This window comes from Ursus arctos, unplaced genomic scaffold (genome assembly GCF_023065955.2).
Source record: "Ursus arctos isolate Adak ecotype North America unplaced genomic scaffold, UrsArc2.0 scaffold_37, whole genome shotgun sequence".
Taxonomy (NCBI): Eukaryota; Metazoa; Chordata; class Mammalia; order Carnivora; family Ursidae; genus Ursus; species Ursus arctos.
In genome coordinates this window covers 4007243-4027150 of record NW_026623053.1, presented here as the reverse complement: position 1 = coordinate 4027150, position 19908 = coordinate 4007243, and the positions used below count along the sequence as shown (strand labels likewise).

Sequence of the window (19908 nt, the reverse complement as noted above, 5' to 3'; positions counted from 1 at the left end):
CTCACTCTGGTAAGTTCCTTGAAGGCAGGAGCTGTCTTACTTTGTAATATTTGTGTCTCAGTGCTTTGCACAGTCCCTGGTACTCAATAAATATTTATACAATAAAAAAATGGTGCTGATCTATCACTTAGACCCTTGATGCCTTATTTACACCATTCATTTATGAATTTCTCTTCTATGGTAATGAGAAAAGAGCATGAGCCTTGGTGCCAGATAAACCCAGACTCAAAGCCTGCTCTGCCCCTTAGTATTTTTAATGACTTATGCAAGTTACTTCTTTGAGTCTCAGTTCCCTCATTCATTAAATGTACTTACATTGAGGGTGTTGTCAGGCTTAAATGAGATCATGACTGTAAGCAGCTGGGACAGAGTCCAGCACATGGAGAGTCCTCAGGAGAGACTCGTCTCCTTCCCTTCCCCTGTGACTGCTCTTGGCTTCCCAACTTAATTACATTCTGGTGTGGGCCTTGGCTGGGACCTTAACTCTGGTACAAGTTAACCCCACTTAATTCCACCTTAGAAGGCAAGGCTTGAGCCTTGTTCATAATAGAGAGATAATGGAAGTATTGGAAAAAGAATGGACTTAGAATTGCAGGCTTGGATTTGAATATCCCCTATAAGTTGTGTGACAAATAATTTAATTTCTCTCAGTTGTGGTCTTCCATATATATAATGGAAAAAATAATACTGACTCTTTTCCCCCAAAATTGGCAACAGGCAGTCCCCATTGGAACTGGATGCCTGATTAGGCCCAGCAGGGCTTCTCAAATAGCCAAGGAAGCCAGGGGGTCTGAGATTTGAGGGTACCCCAGACCATCCCACACTGCCCTGCCCTGGCAGCTCACCTCCTGAACTTCTGTTAACTGTGCTTTTGTTGCGACCAGTGAGGTATTCCTTTCATGCAAGAGCTTCTTAAGCCGAATCAGCTCTATATTCTCCTTAATGGAAGCTCTGCAGAAAGAAGACAGTGCTAAGACATTCTGTGAATAGACAGAATTAAACACCTTTCCCCTCAATATTGTACAAGAATACCTTCCTCTTGCCTCTTGCCCTTCTATCTCACCCACAGCATACCAGAAGGAGGAAGCAAATGTCCACTCCAATAAATAATCTCTCTCCCATTTCCCCTCATATCAGCTGGGATTCAATAAAGACACCACCAACCCTAAACTCTGTGTTTGAGAAAACATAATAACTATTTTTAAAATTATGGTGCTCACGATTTCCCATAAACCTTGTAAAGTCCAGCTGAGTCTGAGTCCTGTTTCCTTAGAGAAACCAGAATGGTATGGATATGGAGGGGAACACCGGGGAAATTATTATTTCTCAACCTAGGAGAACATATTTTCTTTATTATTTCTAAGGTATTGAGGTGGATTTGGGTTCATTAGGCTCTATCTCAGTGATTCCCAGTCTTAGCTGCTTGTTAGAATCTTCTGGGGAAATCTTTACACCTATACTGCCTGAAGTCCACCCCCAAATAATTGAAAGGAAAGCTCTGGGGTGGGGCCCAGTTTCTGTGGGTTTGTTTGTTTTTTTAATTTTCAGGATCTGTTCATATGAAATAAATTATAAGATATACAAGCTTTTGATGTTATTTATTTATTTTTGTGTATGTTCTATATTGTATTCCCTCATGTATCATTTCTTATTTTCGTACTATTGTCTTTTTTGGAATAGAACATTTCTTTTTTCCTCCAAATTTTTATCTAAATTCCAATTAACATACAGAGTAGTACTGGTTTCAGGTGTAGAATTTAGTGATTCATCACTTACATACGTCAGCCAGTGCTCATCACAACAGTGCCCTCCTTAATACCCATCACCCATTTAACCCATCCCCACTCACCTACCACCCCTCCAGGCTTCTGTGGTTTTAAAAGGTATCCAGATTGAAAACTATCTTTGAATATGGATGTTTCCAGCAGTTTCATTCATGATGGCCAAAATGTGGAAGCAACCGAGACATTATTTGTAGGTGAACGGATAAACTATGGTCCATCCAGACAATGGAACGTTATTCAGTGCTAAAGGAAATAAGCTATCAAGCCATGGAAAGACGTGGGGGAAACTTAAATGCATATTGCTAAGTGAAGCCAATCTGAAAAGACCGTATAGTGTATTTGTCCAATTACAGGACATTCTGCCCAAGGCAAAATCATAAAGACAGTAAAAAGATCAGTGCTGCCAGAGGTAAGGGGGTAGGGAAGGATAAACAGGCAGAGCACAGAGGATGTTTAGGGCAATGAACCTACTCTCTATGATACTACAATGGTGGATACATGTTTCTCCATCTGTCCAAACCCACGGAATGTGCAACACCAAGAATGAACCCCACGGTAAACTATAGACTTTGGATGATAATGATGTGTAAGTATGGGTTCACCCACGGTCAAAAAATACCACTGTGGTATGGGATGTTGATAGTGTGGGAGGCTGTGGATGCACGGTGATGAGCGGTATACGGGAAATCTCTAATTTCTGCTCAATTTTGCTGTGAATCTAAAACTTCTCTAAAAAATAAAGTCTACTTTTAAAAAAAGTTCTCCAAAACTGATGCGCAGTGAGCGCTGAGAGCCCCTATCTGGTGATGAGGATGAAAAAGTCTTCCTTCTGTGATGTGAAACAACAAACCTAATATACACAAACACTCTCTTTAGGTGAATCCATTTCTTAACCCACATGGGAATTCACGGCTAGTTCTCAGATTAAATTTAAGATTGAATTTAATCCCAAGAATTCTCCTTTCCTCTGGCAGAGGAAAACTACAAATAAGAATCTCTTACTTTTTTAGTTCATATGGCTTGAGGCACGGAATGCCACTCTCTTACCGAAGTTCTGTGGCCTTCTGAGCACACTCCAAAGAGCTCCTCTGTTCAAAATCTTCATCTTTGGACCACATTTTCTCAGGAGACTTGGGTGGATCTTCCACTCGCATAGTATCGCTGGTCATAACATGAGCACTGTTAGGCATGCACAGACCAACGAGTTTAGTCAGAATCATGACTTTGCTGAAAGACATTAGACTCTTAGAATTAGGAATATTACACACAAAAAGAAGAAAAAGAAACTGCTCTTACAGAGGTTTAGAACCGACTTCTCTAAATAAATAAAATCTTTAAAAAAAAAAAAAAAGGGGGCGCCTGGATGGCACAGCGGTTAAGCGTCTGCCTTCGGCTCAGGGCGTGATCCCAGCGTTCCGGGATTGAGCCCCACGTCAGGCTCCTCCGCTATGAGCCTGCTTCTTCCTCTCCCACTCCCCCTGCTTGTGTTCCCTCTCTCGCTGGCTGTCTCTATCTCTGTCAAATAAATAAATAAAATCTTTAAAAAAAAAAAAAAGAACCGACTTCTCACATGTATGAAGAGAAGTGAGAGGAGTTAGTAATTTTGATATGTGCGATGGACAATCTTACAAAATACAGCTTTCAAGTGTCAAACAGAAATATAAATGAATTATGACCTAAAGGAGAAAAATAGAAGGGAAAGAGAGGGAATACCTTCAATGAAGGAAAGGGCCTTTATTTGTCTTTCCTTCAAAGACAGAGAGATGCTTATTTTCCATTTTTAAGCAACGAAGTTGAAATTTGACCTACAGCTGACTTTCATCTTCTCCGATTATGCTGGGAAGACTTGAAAATGCCAACAATTCACTTGTTGCCTAAATGATGTACTTCCAATTAAAGCTGAAAGAGGAACGGTGCAGGATAAATGAAAAGAACTCACAGTTCACTGGGCGTTTCACCTCTGGTCTTCCCATCTGTCACATGGTCCTTGAATGTGGGAGGGGCTGTGTAGCTTGGCCTGTCACTGGGCCCTGAAAGTTCAGACAGAAGATGCAGACTCTGCAACAGATTTCTCCAGAACACCAAGTGCCAAACCTAGGGAGCCTTGAGACCTGGGGGAAATCCTCATAAAGACCGCTGATGCCAGAGGAGAGGTTCTCAGCCTTTACGCTTGCACAGACGTACAACTATAGACTCACTAAGCCAGCGGGACTACAATCTGCCAAGTACGGGAGTATAAGTGGGAAGAAGAAAAGTGCAAAGAAGAAAAGGACTGCATGTCTAACTCTAAGGCATCTTCATCTCTTGGTGCCTGGTATGGAACTGGTACTCAATAATGCTGAAGTCAAACTGAACTGAAACTTAGACTCACTTAAGTTTTCTACTTTTAGCTGTTTTTGTGAAGATTCATTTGGCTCCAGGAGGGAGTTTGAAAATATAGAACCATATGAAACAAATCTAACATTGAATCCCCAGGGTAAACACACCCCATTCCCATGGGGTGGGTAGGCTAGGTGAAGGAAATTTACACAAACCATTTTATTAAATTCACTGTTGGGTTTCCAGCAGCCAGAGACTGAGCCATTTGGAATACAGGAAGAAGAGAAATTGCAACTGCTCACTTACAGCTGGACTTCTAGGCCTGGACTTCAGGCATGGGCTTTAGACATCCCTGAACTGGTGGAATTGTATGCAAAGTTTTGACTGCGTGTATGAGCACTTTTCTTGGAAGGAGACCTAGCTTTGATCATGGCTTCAAAGGAGTCCACTTCCCCCCAAAAAGCGAAGAACCCCAGTTTTATGGACCCTGCCACTTAGCCCAGGCTCCCATAGTCCCTGTGGAGGAACCTGTCTTAGGTCACTGCCACTCACACTGGAGTGGGACATGAACGTCACTTTTAATCTACTTTCTAGGCCTACTGTAGAACCGGACCAGCAAAATCCTGTTTCGCTTGTCTGATTCTTCCTCCACAGTACTTCACGCTGAACTGAGAATTTTGAACCTGACAAACCACCCAAGGACAAAAAGATTCTAGGGAGGTAGAAAGCACCGGGAACAAAAGGACAAAATGGGGCGGTGGGTGAAACAAAGCAGCGAAGAGGAAAATGTGGCTGACACATAAATCTTTCCCACTGTTTCAGCGCTGTTGGAAGCTTGGTTCTGAACCTCACCCCTCTTGGGTTTCTCAGGGGATGGTGCACCGGCGGTGCGGAGCTGTCTGTGTCCCGCGCGGAGCCGGGGCTGGCAGCATCGGGGAGCAGGGGGGCCGACACGCTGGAACTGCGGTTGCAGCCCATGCATCAGGGGGCGCTGGTGCTTAGCGGGGGCCTGCCACCACCCGGCATTCCGCCGCCGCCTTGCCGGCTGCTCTGCCTCGGCCGCCTCCGCCCTCGGGTCCCGGCCCGCCGCCCTCAGCCGGAGCAATGCTGTTCTCATCCTAGGAGCAAAAGTAGAGACGGTGGGAACAGCTCCTCCTTCTGTCAACTGTGTTACCATTTCTACAGTTGATTTGGTGGCACACAATCATGAACTGATCTGTGATACAAATTATCTACTGTGGTCTATTATTTGCACTTTAAAACATTAATTTTCTATGTCCAATTAACTCTTGGAGGGCAGGGACATTGTGGTGTCCATCTTTGTCCATTCTATTGCAATGATTACACCGTCTTAGTAAAAAATATTGGGGCACTTCTCAATATATTTATTTGTACATTTATTTTTAAATTATATGCATTTACTTCTGTCCTAATAAACTGTGGTCATGTTACAACATAAAAAGACTGATTTTTAAAGGGGAGATAATTAAATATAAGAAGAAATTTTAATATTTACTTCTCCCATCCCACTTGTCTGCACACCCCTGTATATGTGCCCAATTTTAAGGATTACTCCTCTATAGCCCTTAGTATACACCCAGCCTTACTTATAGTGGATAATCAATCAGTCTGTCATCTTTTCTTTCTTTTTTTTTTTAAGTAATCTCTACATCCAAGGTGGGGTTTGAACTCACAACCCCAAGATCAAGAATTGCATGCTCTACAGACTGAGCCAACCAGGCACCCCCACTACTTGTCATCTTGACCTAAAATCATGCTTTCAATCTTTGCCATCACATTCTGTGGTCCCCCTGCCTGTTCTGACATACTATCTATGTAGCTTTTGGCATGGCATTAACCTTTCGTGCTCAGTTTCCTCATCTATGAATAAAGATAAAAATAGCACTCGCCTCATTAGATTGTTATGAGGATTAAATAAATTAATATACGTAAAGTGTTTAGAGCAGTGCTGTGTGTTGTAAGCACTGTAGGAGTTAGCTATTACTATATAACATTATATCCAGATAGAGAAATCAAGTCATGAAATATAGCCAGGTAATTTGCCCAAAGCCAGGGGGGTCAGGGGGATGGAATCTAATTTAGCCACTTAATATCTATAATCTCAAGTATTTTTTGGTTATCAATCAAGAAGCAAGATTTTTTGGCCTATGTGACCTTCTGCTTTCACCAGATTCTCGAGTTCTCCGCGATGCAAAACCACTCTGAAGAGTGCTGGCATACAATGGAAGCCTGTATCTGTATTTTTTTTTTTAAGTGGGCTCCATGCTGGGCCTGGAACCCAATGCAGGGCCTGAACTCAAACCCCAAGACCAAGACCCAAGCTAAGATGAAGAGTCGGACGCTTAACCAACTGAGCCACCCAGGTGCCCCTATATCCTGTAGATTCTAAATGAACCTCTGAACCACTCCTGGGGATTACCAGTGAGAAAGGAAAAAGTTGGTCTTGACATTGGGGAATTGATCTGACATAACTAGTTCCCAGTATTGTTCGAAGCGAGCCTGGTGCTCACGGCTAGGCCATGTTATTATCCTGTTGGACATAATCTCACAGGACAACACTATCAGGCAAGGCCACTGAGACCATGATAGAGTGATACTGAACAAGGCCGCTGCATAATTTTGTCTAAACAAAGACAAAAACAAAGTCACTATGCCACACACAAAATACCAAATATTTTCTTTTCCTGGTTAATGAGTGAGTGCTATTCTAACCAATTACAGCTTTAGCCTCACTCTAGTCTACCTCCCCTATAGATAAGATTTACTGAGAGATCAGGGCACCTGGGCAGCTCAGTTGGTTAGGTGTCTGACTTAGGCTCAGGTCATGAACTTGAGGGGGCCTGGACTCAGCAGGGCGTCTGCTTCTCCCTCTCCCTTTGCCCCTCCCCCAACTTGCGCATGCACTCGCCCCCACCCCCAGACAATAAATAAATGGAATCTTACAAAAAAAAAAAATTACTGAGATATCCAAACGCAGAATTTTCCCTGCTTTCTAATGATATCAAATCTGGAGCAAACTCCTGTTACCTTAGACCCTCCCACAAATCACCCAACTGAAACTCAAATCCTGTAATAGATTTTTTCAACACTCTTACTGAGATGACTGTAGTTCCCCATGATGTGCATTTCTCTAGCTGTAATGAATAACAAACCGAACTTGCTCAAACTACAGCTATGTTCCTGCTAGTCTTTGGCTGGAAGACATTGACACCAATATCCTCAACACATGTCCTAGAGATAAAATCTGAACTTTCAGAACTCCCTTTCTTCCCATCTGATTATCTATCCACACTCCAGGTCCCCACCCGAGAGACCCACTTTTGAAAGCCAATGCTGTAAAGTCACTGTACATGGTATGATTTCAGAGTTAAGAGCTTTCAGTGCTGCCACTTGCTTGCTAGCTGTGACTTTAGGAAAATTACTTAATCCTTCTCTTACTTGCCCCTGTTCCCCTTTGCTTCTGAGCTTTTAAAGACTTAAGGAGAACACGAGGTACCTTTTGATCTCATCCTGTTGCCTCCAAGAAAGCTCCTTCACCAACATGTGTTCTTCACGAAGACGAAACAAGCTGTCCTCCAACTCTTCCCGGCTCATTCTGCTCAAGGGTGGTTGAGCTTTTATATTCTTACCTAAAGTCCCAGGAAAGGGTAAATAGGGATTATTTTTCCATGTAATTTTTTTTTTTAACCCATCAGGTCTCTCATCGCATCTTGTCCAAAAGGCTTCAATCTATCTTGATTCAAGTGTTCGAGAGAAAATTCAGGAAGGATGTGAAATGTGTGCTAATGGATCTCTTTATCTTACATATCATTCCTGGATATGGAATATCATTCCATATTGTTCCAGCATAAGGTATGACTCAACGTCCTATCTAGAAAGTACATTCTCTCTTGTTTTAATTTAAATTTGATTAATTAACATATATTACTGGTTTCAGAGGTACAGGTCTATGATTCATCAGTCTTGTATAATACCCAATGCTCATTACATCACATGCCCTCAATGTCCACCACCCAGTTACCCCATCCCTCCACCCCCCTCCCCTCCAGCAACCCTCAGTCTGTTTCCTATGATTAAGAGTCTTAGAAAGTACATTCTCTTTATAAAAATATCAAATAGAGCTGTCTACTTAATTTTTCTTTTTAATTACTCTTCTGTTTTTTCTCCTTACCAAATAATGTGGACCTAGACAAAGACTGTGCCCAAAACCATCTTCAAACTCTTGCTAAGGAAAAAGGATAGAAAGCTTGCTTGATTACCAAGAGTCATCTCATTTGTTTTTGTGGTCTGGGAACGTGTCCCCAAAGTTGCCTCCTGGACATAGAGCATCTGCTTGGTCTAAGGGTGTGAGTGTTCACTGGCCCAGAGTCAGCTCTGATCTCATGGGAAAGATCCTAAAACTCCAGCACTCAAAATATAGCTCCTTTTCTGGGGCGCCTGGGTGGCACAGCGGTTAAGCGTCTGCCTTTGGCTCAGGGCGTGATCCCGGCGTTATGGGATCGAGCCCCACATCAGGCTCTTCCGCTGTGAGCCTGCTTCTTCCTCTCCCACTCCCCCTGCTTGTGTTCCCTCTCTCACTGGCTGTTTCTATCTATGTCAAATAAATAAATAAAATCTTTAAAAAAATATATAGCTCCTTTTCTGGAAGAAAGAGCTCAAAACTTTAGTTTCAGAAGCAGTCACCACTATCACCTCTCCGGTCTAGCCTTTGGAAATGATAAATTTTTTTAAAAAACAGCTTTATTGAAGTATAATTGGTATATAATTGGCACTGAATATATTTAAAGTATAAAATTTGGTTAACTTTGACATATGTATATAACAGTGAAACCATCACAATTAAGATTTAACATATCCATCATTGCCAAGTTTCCTTGTGCCCCTTTGTGATCCATTCCTCTCCACCCCATCCTAACCCAATCCCACTTTAGTCCCCAGGCAACCACCGATATGGCATTATGTGGCTATAGTTTTGATTTTCTAGAATTTTATATAGATCAAATCATCCATTATGTACTCCTTTTATTTTTTATTTGGGGGGGTGGTTTGGCTTCTTTCACTCAGTATAATTATTTTGAGATTCATTCATGGTGTTTCTTATATCAATAGTTCCTTTTGATTGCTGGTAGCGTTTCACTGTATGGATATACCATAGTTTATTTATTCATTTACTGTTGGTGGGTATTTGAACTGTTGCCAGGTTTTGTCTGTTACAAATAGAACAGCTATGAAAATCTGTGTATAAGTCTTTGTGTGGACATGTTTTAATTTTTCTTGGGTAAATACACAGGAGTGAAATAGCTGGGTCATAAGATAGGTGTATGTTTAACTTTTTAAAAATCTGTCGAACTGTTTTCCAAATATATATATCTCACAATATATAATATTACATGTATTCTCTATTATTTCTCGGAACCACTTGAAAGTAAATTGTACACATGTCACATTACTTCTAAACACTTCATTGTATATTTCCTAAAAACAAGGACATAACCACAGTATAATTCTTTTTTTTTTTTTTTAAAGATTTTATTTATTTATTCGACAGAGATAGAGACAGCCAGCGAGAGAGGGAACACAAGCAGGGGGAGTGGGAGAGGAAGAAGCAGGCTCACAGCGGAGGAGCCTGATGCGGGGCTCGATCCCATAACGCCGGGATCACGCCCTGAGCCGAAGGCAGACGCTTAACCGCTGTGCCACCCAGGCGCTCCCACACAGTATAATTCTAATTCCATTACTCCTTCTATGCTTATTAGTTGGAATTATACTATAAGGTAAAGATTTCTGTTTACTACACTTATTTGTTAATATATTTATTTACATCTATGCAATCTCATGGATTCCTATTTTATTCAATGGGTTATAATCCATCAATATCGTTATTCATTTTGAGACCCAAATTGTCCCAGATTCAGCCAGTGGGAGCCTTTTCAGCTGGTTCTGGTGTCTTTTTAAAATATCTCTATGAGTTTTTGAGAACTTCCACATTTTAAAAAGTATTTTATTTATTTATTTATTTATTTGACAGAAAGAGCACAAGGAGGGGGAGCAGCAGGCAGAGGGGTAAGGAGGCTCCCTGCTGAGCAGAGAGCCTGACATGGGGCTTGATCTTAGGACCCTGGGATCATGACCTGAGCCAAAGGCAGATACTTAGCCAACTGAGCCACCCAGGTGGCCGGAGATCTTCCATATTTTTTGACACAATAAGATGTTCTAGGCTCACCTTGTACTTTTCTTGCCCAAATGGCTGGTTCCTTTTAGTTGAGAATTATATTTAAAACTAAGATGTGTGTGGGGCACCTGGCTGGCTCGGTGGGTAAATCATGCAGCTGTTGATCTCAGGGTTGTGAGTTCAAGCCCAATGTTGGGCATCAAGCCTACTTAAAGAAAAAACCAAAACCCAAACCAAAAAACTATAAGGTTGCCTAGCTGGCTCAGTCAGTAGAGCATGCCACTCTTGATTTTGGGGTCTTGAGTTCAAGTCCCACATTAGGTATAAAGCTGAATTAAAAACAACAACAACAATATTCAACATCACTAATGAAAAGATATTCAACATCACTAATAATCAGGGAAATGCAAATCAAAACCACAATGAAATATCAACTCACAACTGTCAGGATGGCTAATATCAAAAAAGACAATACCAAGTGTTGGCGCAGATGTGGAGAAAAAGGAACCCTCGTGCACTATTGGTAGGAACGTAAATTGGTGCAGCCACTGTGGAAAACAGTATGGAGTTTCCTCAAAAAAATTAAAAATGGAATTAGCATATGGTCCAGTAATTCAACTACTGGGTATTTATCCTAAAAACCCAAAAACACTAATTTGCAAAGATATATGCACCCATATGTTTACTTTGGCATTATTTAGAAGAGCCAAGATATGGAAGCAAGCCAAGATAGGTGAATAGATAAAGACGGTGTGGTATGAAAAAAGAAAAAAGAGAGAGGGAAACAAACCACAGAGACTCTTACAGATAGAGAACAAACTCAGGGGTGATGGAGGGAGGTGAGTGGGGGATGGGCTAGAGGGGTGATGGGTATTAAGGAGAGCACTTGATATGATAAGCACTGGGTATTATATGTAAGTGGTGAATTGCTCAGTTCTAGTCCTGAAACCAACACTGCACTGTATGTTAACTAACTGGAATTTAAATAAAAATTTGAAAAAAAAATTAACATTAAAAAAAGATGTGGTGTATATATATATGATGGAATATTACTCAGCCATAAAAAATAAGATCTTTCCATGTGTGACAACATGGGTGGGCCTAGAGAGCATTATGGTAGCTGAAATAAGTCAGATAAAGACAAATATAATAGGATTTCACTTATATGTGCAATCTAAAAAACAAATAAGGGGCACCTGGGTGGCTTAGTCAGTTAAGCCTCTCACTCTTGGTTTTGGCTCAGGTTATGATCTCGGGATCATGAGACTGAGCTCCACATTGGGCTCCATGCTCAGTGAGGAGTCTGCTTAAGATTCTCTCCCTCTCCCTCTGCCCCTCCCCCTGCTCATGCTCTCTCATTCTCAAATAATCATAGAAAAATAGATAAAAAATTAAAAAACAAACAAAAAGCAGAAACAAGCCCATAAATACAGAGAACGAATTGGTGGTTACCAGAGGGGAAGGGATAGAAGGATGGGCAAAATAGGGGAAGGGCAGGGGAGAAACAGGTTTCCAGTTATGGAATGAATAAGCCACAGGGATGAAAGTTACGACATAGTGAATATAGTCAATGGTGTTGTATAGTGACAGATGGTAGCTACACTTGGAATAGCATAAGAGTTCATGAATCACTATGTTGTACACCTGAAACTAATGTAACATTGTATGTCAACTATACTTCAATTAAAAAAAAAAAAGCTTCTCTTCTCCCAAAGCAAAATTTCCAAAATAAGTTCAAGATGGCTTAGAATGGGAGGAATAAAAAAGCTATAACTTCCAAACCAATGAACTTATAAAATAATGCAGCTAATTGCCAGACACACTTAGCTTAACAGGAAAGAAAGTATGATCACTAGAAATACAATTTTTAACATGACCATAAACCTTTATGAAAATCTTCATTTATAATAAGCCATTTACTTTTAGCTATTTCATAAGTAATAGGAAGAAAATATGACACAGTTTGTAATAAAACCTACACAAGTTTTTTTCCCCCCACAAAGTAAATATGTACATCCTTCATTTTGGCCACTTCTTCTGAAGAAATATTAAGTTATTTTGGGGTTTTGGTCATGTGGATGGCCTCAAAAGGGACTAGACTCTCTAGGTGGTTAGTTCCTGCACAGGGTTTTCTGTCACTAGTACTATGACTTTTCTGACTTTGAAAATTATCTCAGCCAGCTCACATTTCATGGAACAGGTAAAGCTTTGAGAAGCACAAAATCCCAAGCTGCGCACTGCTGAAGAGCATACTGGACACAGATTTTTCTTTTTTGGTTTTTCCCTTCTTTTTAAGTAAGTAAACTCTACATTCAATTTGGGGCCTCAACTCATGACCCCATGGTCAAGAGCTGCAGTCTCTGCCAACTCAGCCAGCCAGGTGCCCCTAGATTTTTCATTTATTAAAATATTATGATCCATTTAGCATCAGCACCATTGAACAAGTTCTAGACATGTGGCTTTCATTACCTCCCAGTTTGACTAGGTCCCACCATGGGTCCCTTTTTTTTTTTTTTAAAAAAACATGTTTTATTGCTAATGTCTTATGCAAATGAAAACACAATCCAAAACTTATTGGATGTAGTTAACACAGAGATAACAGGGAAATTTATAGCTACAAATGCCTACCTTAAAAAAGAAGATCTCAAATCAACAACTAACTTTCACCCTGAGAAATTAGAAAAAGAAGAGGAAACTAAACCCAAAGCAAGCAGAAGGAAGGAAATAACAAAGATTAGAGCAGGAATAAATGAAACAGGAAGCAGGAAACCGATAGTGAAAATTAGCAAAACTAAAACTGGTTCTTTGAAAGATCAACAAAATTGACAAAACTTAAGCTAGATTCCCTGAGATAAAAGAGAGAAGACTCAAATTACTAAAATCAGAAATGAACGAGGTGACATCACTACCAACCTTAAATAAAAAGAAGTATATGGGAATACAAAACACAACTGTAGGGGCGCCTGGGTGGCGCAGCGGTTAAGCGTCTGCCTTCGGCTCAGGTCGTGATCCCGGCATCGTGGGATTGAGCCCCACATCAGGCTCCTCCGCTATGAGCCTGCTTCTTCCTCTCCCACTCCCCCTGCTTGTGTTCCCTCTCTCTCTGGCTGTCTCTATCTCTTTCAAATAAATAATAAAAAAATAAAATCTTTAAAAAAAAAAAAAAAAAAACCCACAACTGTATGTCAACAAATTAGGTAACCTAGGTGGAAAAGACAATTTCCTAGAAAGACACAAATTACTAAGACTGACTCAAGAGGAAATGGAAAATCTTAACAGATTTATGAGACTGAATTTGTAATAAAACAATATCTCACAAAGAAAATCCCAAGCCCAGATGACTTCACTGATGAATTCTACCAAATATTTAAAGAATAACAGCAATCCTTCACAAAATCTTCCAAAAAAATAGAGGCAACACTTCCCAACTTATTACATGAGGCCAACACCAAAGATACCACAAGAAACTATAGATCACTATCTCTTATAACTATAGATAAAAAATTCTCAACAAAATAATAGCAAACTGAATTGAACAACAAATAAAAAGGTTTTTAACTATAATCAAATGGAAATTATCCCCAGAATACACCTTGGTTTAATATATGAAAATCAACCAATGTGGGATGCCCGAATGGCTTAGTCAGTTAAGTGCCTGACTCTTGATTTCTGCTCAGGTCATGATCTCAGGGTTGTGAGACTGAGCCCCAGCCCAGGTTCCGTGCTCAACACAGAGTCTGCTTGTCCCACCACCCAATGCTCACTCTCTCTCTCAAATAAACAAAATCTATTTATTTGAGAGAGAGAGAGAGAGAGAGTGCACATGAGTAGGGGGAGGGGCAGAGGGAGAGGGCGAAGCAGACTCCCCATTGAGCAGGGAGCCTGAGGCAGGACTCCATCCCAGGACATGAGATCATGACCTGAGCTGAAGGCAGACACTTAACTGACAGAGTCACCCAGGTGCCCTGAAATAAGTAAAATCTTAAAAAAAAGAAAAAAGAAAAAAAAAGGAAGACATCCCATGTTCATGGATTTCAAAACTTAATATTGATAAGATGCCAAGGTTTCCACAATTCATGTACAGATTCAATGCAGTCCCTATCAAAATTCCAGTTGGCTTTCCCCCCCATACACTGACAAGCTGATCCCTAAAGTTCATTTGGAAATGCAAGGAACCCAGAATAGCTAAAATAACCCTGACAAAGAACAAAGTAGGAGGATCCATACGTCCTGATTTCAAAACTTACTACAAAGCTACAATAATCAAGACAGCATAGTATTGATAAAGGATACATATACAGATCAATGGAATAAAACTGAGAGTCTAGAAGTAAACCCTCACATTTACAGTTAAATGCTTTCCAACAAGCATGCCAGGAAAATTCAGTAGGGAAAGAATCGTTCTTTCAACAAATGGTGCTGGGATACTAGATATACACACGCAAAAGAATGAAGTTGGATCCGGGGCACCTGGGTGGCTTAGTCGGTTAAGCCTCTCCCTTCAGCTCAGGTCATGATCCCGAGGTCCTGGGATCGAGCCCCATGTTGGGCTCCCTGCTCAGCAGGGAGCCTGCTTCTCCCTCTCTCTCTGCTTCTCCCCGGCACTGCTCGTGCTCTCCCTCCCTTGCTTACATTCTCTCTCAAATAAATAAATAAAATCTTAAAAAAAAAAAGAATGAAGTTGGATCCTTATCTCATAACATTTAAAAAATTAACTCAAAATGGATCACAGACTTAAATGTAAAAGCTAAAACTACAAGATTCTTAGAAGAAAACATAGAAGTAAACCTTTGTGACCTTGGATTAGGCAGTGTTAAATATGACACTGTGAAATTAGACATGAACCCAAAAGCACAAGTGACAAAAGAAAAAATGTATAAACTGGACTTCATCAGAATTAACTTTTGTGATTCAGAGAACACTATCACGAAAGTGAAAAGACAACCCACAGAATGGGAAAAATATTTGCAAATCATATATCTGAAAAGAGATTTGTATCCAAAATACATAAAGAACTCCTACAACCAACAATATAAAGACAAATAACTCAATCTAAAAACAGAGAAAGGATCTAAAGAGACTTTTTTCCAAAGAAGCTATACAAGTGGCTGATAAAGACATGAAAGATGTTCAGTGTGATTATTCATTAGGGAAGTGCAAATCAAAACCACAAGAGAAATAGCAAATTTCTAAAAACCACACAAGATATCACTTCAATAAGAAATGAGGACATGAAAACACGGGGACTCTCATACATTGTTGGTAGGAACATAAAAGGGTACAACTGCTGTAAACATAGTTTGGCCATTCCCCAAAATGTTAAACATAGAGCTACCATATGATGCAACAATTCCACTTCTAGGTATATACCCAAGACAAAAGAAAACATATCCACACAAAACACTTGTACACAAACATTCACAGCAGCATTATTCATAATAGCCCCAAAGTGAAAACAACCCAAATGTCCACCACCTGATGAATATATAAACAAAATGTGATATACCCATACAATGAGATATTATTCATCAATAAAAAGGAATGAAGGTATCGATAAATGCTATAATATTGGATGAACTTTGAAAACACTATGACAAGTGAAAGAAGCCAGACTCACAAAAAAGCATATGTGATATGACTTCATTTACAAAGAATGTCCAGAATAGGCAAACTGATGGAGTCTGAAAACAGATAAATGATTATCAGGGACAGAATGTGGGCACAAGGGAAATGTCTGCTACAGGGCTTCTTTTTGGGGTAATTAAATGTTCTGAAAGGAGTGGGATAAATGCAAAAAACTGTGAATATAGTAAAAATTGCTGAATTATATGCTTTAAAAGAGTGAATTTTATGGCATGTAAGTGATGTCCCAATAAAACTGTTACGTATAATATAATGTATACAATATACATTACGTACATTATTATAAAAATGTTAGCACATACATCTCACACATATAAATGAAATAAAACATATATGGGCAGTTGAAGAAGAATAACAAAGTATACACAAACATACATATTAGCTTAAGAAACAGAACATTACTAGTACACAAAGAACCATCTCTAAGTTCCCACCCAACTATTCCCTTTTCCCCCCAGAAGTGACCACTATCTTAAATGTTCTATTACTACTAACTGCCTTATATTTCTTTATAATTTTATAAAGAAAATTAGATTTATTTTATTATAAAGAGAAAACATTTGTTATTTCATTGTATGAATATATATCAATGTGATTTCATTTCCTGAACTATGGACATTTATGTTGTTTCCATTTTTTGTCTTATGAATAACACTGCTAGGACCATTCTGGTAGATGTTTCCTAGGACACATACGCAAAAATTTCTGCAAATTTTTTACCCTGAAGTAAAATTGCATATTCAACTTTACTAGATAATGTCAAGTTTTTTTTCCAAAGTGACCTCCCCATTTATACACCCATGGGCAGTGCATAAAGCACCCTACCCTTGAAAAAATTTTATAGAAGTGAAATCAAGTAAAAATAGACTCAATAGTAACTATGATTGAGGGGTGGGAGAGTAGGAACAAAGTTAAAAAAATTATCTTAAGGTAAGCGTGGAAGAAGGTCTTGTGGGGCTGCACTCTTTGACCTTAAATTGCCCACCTTTGCTTAGTGAAAGTGAAGGGCTAATCACGTGGGTAGAGGAATGGACCACTCATTTGTTCTCAGCTTTCGTTGTGGTGGTGTTTAGCTTTACCTCCTAAATTCGCATAGTAAAACTTTTGTTGTAAGAATTTAGAAATAAAATGTCGAGAAGATCAAGGAAAAGAGCCGAGAGCAAAGCAGTCACTCTGAAGGCTGGCAAGATGCCCCACAATGACAGACTGAACCTTGTTTTGATTTTTTTTTTTTTAAAGATTTTATTTATTTATTTGACAGATATAGAGTCAGCCAGCGAGAGAGGGAACACAAGCAGGGGGAGTGGGAGAGGGAGAAGCAGGCTCACAGTGGAGGAGCCCGATGTGGGGCTCGATCCCACAACGCCAGGATCATGCCCTGAGCCGAAGGCAGACGCTTTAACCGCTGTGCCACCCAGGCGCCCCTGAACCTTGTTTTGATTTTAAAAGACTTCCATCTTCAGGCACAATTTACCTTTTGACACTGGTACCATCAGAGGTAATTGTCTATCTCTCAAATAGGTCCTTCGATGTGCTGTCCGCCGGAGAGGTGATGTCCTATCAGTTCCCAAGCTATAGGAGATCCCAGAGGACACTGAAATAAAGGCAAGTGCAGTCAATCACATGCAACTTTAGGATATCCTCTGCAGGCTGTACTTAAGTTGTACGTATGAATTTATCAACACTTTCTTGATTGTACATGATACACTAGCATTTTTTTGTGGTGGTGTTGACCACTCTTTACTAAAGAGTAAGACTAAGGAGTGCCTGGCCTGCTCAGTCAGTAGAGCATGTGGTCCTTGCTCTCGGGTTGTGAGTTCAAGCCCCACATTATGGGTAGAGATTACTTAAAATAAAATGAAAAAAAAATACTTTGGGGTACCTTGCTGGCTCAGTTCATAGAGCATGTGACTCTTGATCTCAGGGTTGTGAGTTCAAGCCCTACATTAAGTGTGGAGGGTACTTTAAAAAAAGGGTAAGACAGGGGCGCCTGGATGGCTCATTTGTTAAGCATCTGCCTTCGGCTCAGGGCCTGATCCCAGGGTCCTAGGATTGAGGCCCGCATCGGGCTCCCTGCTCTGCTGGGAGCCTGCTTCTTCCTCTCCTACTCTCTCTGCTTGTGTTCCCTCTCTCTCTGGCTGTCTCTTTCTCTCTGTCAAATAAATAAATAAAATCTTAAAAAAGGGGGGGGTAAGACTAAGTATTCAGTAATGACCTTATTTATTTATTTATTTATTTATTTATTTATTTATTTATTGACCCTACTTATTTAAAATGAAATCAGTTTTTCTGATCTTAGAATTGATGCATATCATTTTGGGTCATATTTAAGTGTCCGCTCATCCTGGAAGCCAGTGACCACCCGCTTTCCCTAAGAAAGAATCCTCTGATCCCCGTCTCCCTACTCCATTTATAGGGACTGACCCTTCAGTAACCAGTGTATAGTCTGTGATCCAGGAGACCCACAGTCATTGTTCATTGGACCAGGGGTAGACAACTGACCCAAGCTGGGCCAATCAGATTCTCTTCCTCAGATGGTTGGAAATGGGACTGAGAAAGTTCAATTAGCCTCTTTGGATGGGTAGAACTATCATGTATACTTGGAAGTTCTGGTATGGCCATGTTCTGCTCTATAGCCTGAATAACTGGGGAAATCCTATCTGTAGAATTGCCTCACACCTTGGTCAACACTCTTTTCCTGGAATATAGTATCCAGTCTTTTGGCTTTAAATACTGTTGCTTCATGGTCAACTACTCTTCAACAAAGCAGGAAAGAATATTCAATAGAAAAAAGACAGTCTCTTCAACAAATGGTGTTGGGAAAACTGGACAGCAACATGCAGAAGAATGAAATGACCACTTTCTTACACCATATACAAAAAATAAACTCAAAATGGATGAAAGACCTAAATGTGAGACAGGAAACCATCAAAATCCTAGAAGGGAACACAGGCAGCAACCTCTTTGACCTTGGTCATAGCAACTTATTAGACATGTCGCCGGGGATGAGGGAAACAAAAGCAAAAATGAACTTTTGGGACTTCATCAAGATTAAAAGCTTCTGTGGAGCAAAGGAAACAATCAACAAACTAAAAGTCAGCCTACAGAATGGGAGAAGATATTTGTAAATGACCTATCTGATAAAGGGTTAGTATCCAAAATTTATAATGAACTTACCAAACTCAACACCCAAAAAACAAATAATTCAGTTAAGAAGTGGGCAGAAGACCTGAATAAGCATTTCTCCAAAGAAGACATCCAGATGGATAACAGACACATGAAAAGATTCTCAACGTCACTCAGCATCAGGGAAATTCAAATCAAAACCATGATGATATACCACCTCACACCTGTCGGAATGGCTAAAATGAACACCACAAGAAACAACAGGTGTTGGCAAGGATGCCAAGAAAGGGGAACCCTCTTCTGTTGATGCAGGAATGCAAATTGGTGTAGCCACTCTGGAAAACACTATGGAGGTGGTTCCTCAAAAAGTTAAAAATAGAACTACCCTACACTCCAGCAATTGAACTACCAAGTATTTACCCAAAGGATACAAAAATACAGATTCAGGGGCGCCTGGGTGGCTCAGTCGTTAAGCGTCTGCCTTCGGCTCAGGGCGTGATCCCAGCGTTCTGGGATCGAGCCCCACATCAGGCTCCTCCGCTGGGAGCCTGCTTCTTCCTCTCCCACTCCCCCTGCTTGTGTTCCCTCTCTCGCTGGCTGTCTCTGTCAAATAAATAAATAAATAAATAAATAAATAAATAATCTTAAAAAAAAAATACAGATTCAAAGCGGTACATGCACCCCCATGTTTACAGCAGCATTATCAACAATAGCTAAATTGTGTAAGCAGCCCAAGTGTCCACCAACTGATAAATGGATAAAGAAGAGGTGGCGCATGTATGTACAATGGAATATTAGCCATCAAAAAAATGAAATCTTGCCATGTGCAACAACATGGATGGA

General features: G+C 40.2%; 1 protein-coding gene across 1 annotated transcript in view; it reads right to left on the bottom strand.

Annotated features, from left to right (window-relative positions):
* RPGRIP1 (RPGR interacting protein 1) overlaps positions 1–17432 on the bottom strand; it is a 65852-nt gene extending 48420 nt beyond the window's left edge. The window contains exons 1-6 of the mRNA XM_026489928.4: positions 17414–17432; positions 7621–7753; positions 4956–5221; positions 3724–3814; positions 2832–3044; positions 846–951 (exon numbers count right to left, since the gene is read on the bottom strand). Coding sequence (XP_026345713.2) covers positions 846–951; positions 2832–3044; positions 3724–3814; positions 4956–5221; positions 7621–7753; positions 17414–17432 — 828 coding nt within the window. The remainder of the gene's footprint in view (positions 1–845; positions 952–2831; positions 3045–3723; positions 3815–4955; positions 5222–7620; positions 7754–17413) is intronic.
* Positions 17433–19908: the final 2476 nt, after the last annotated feature.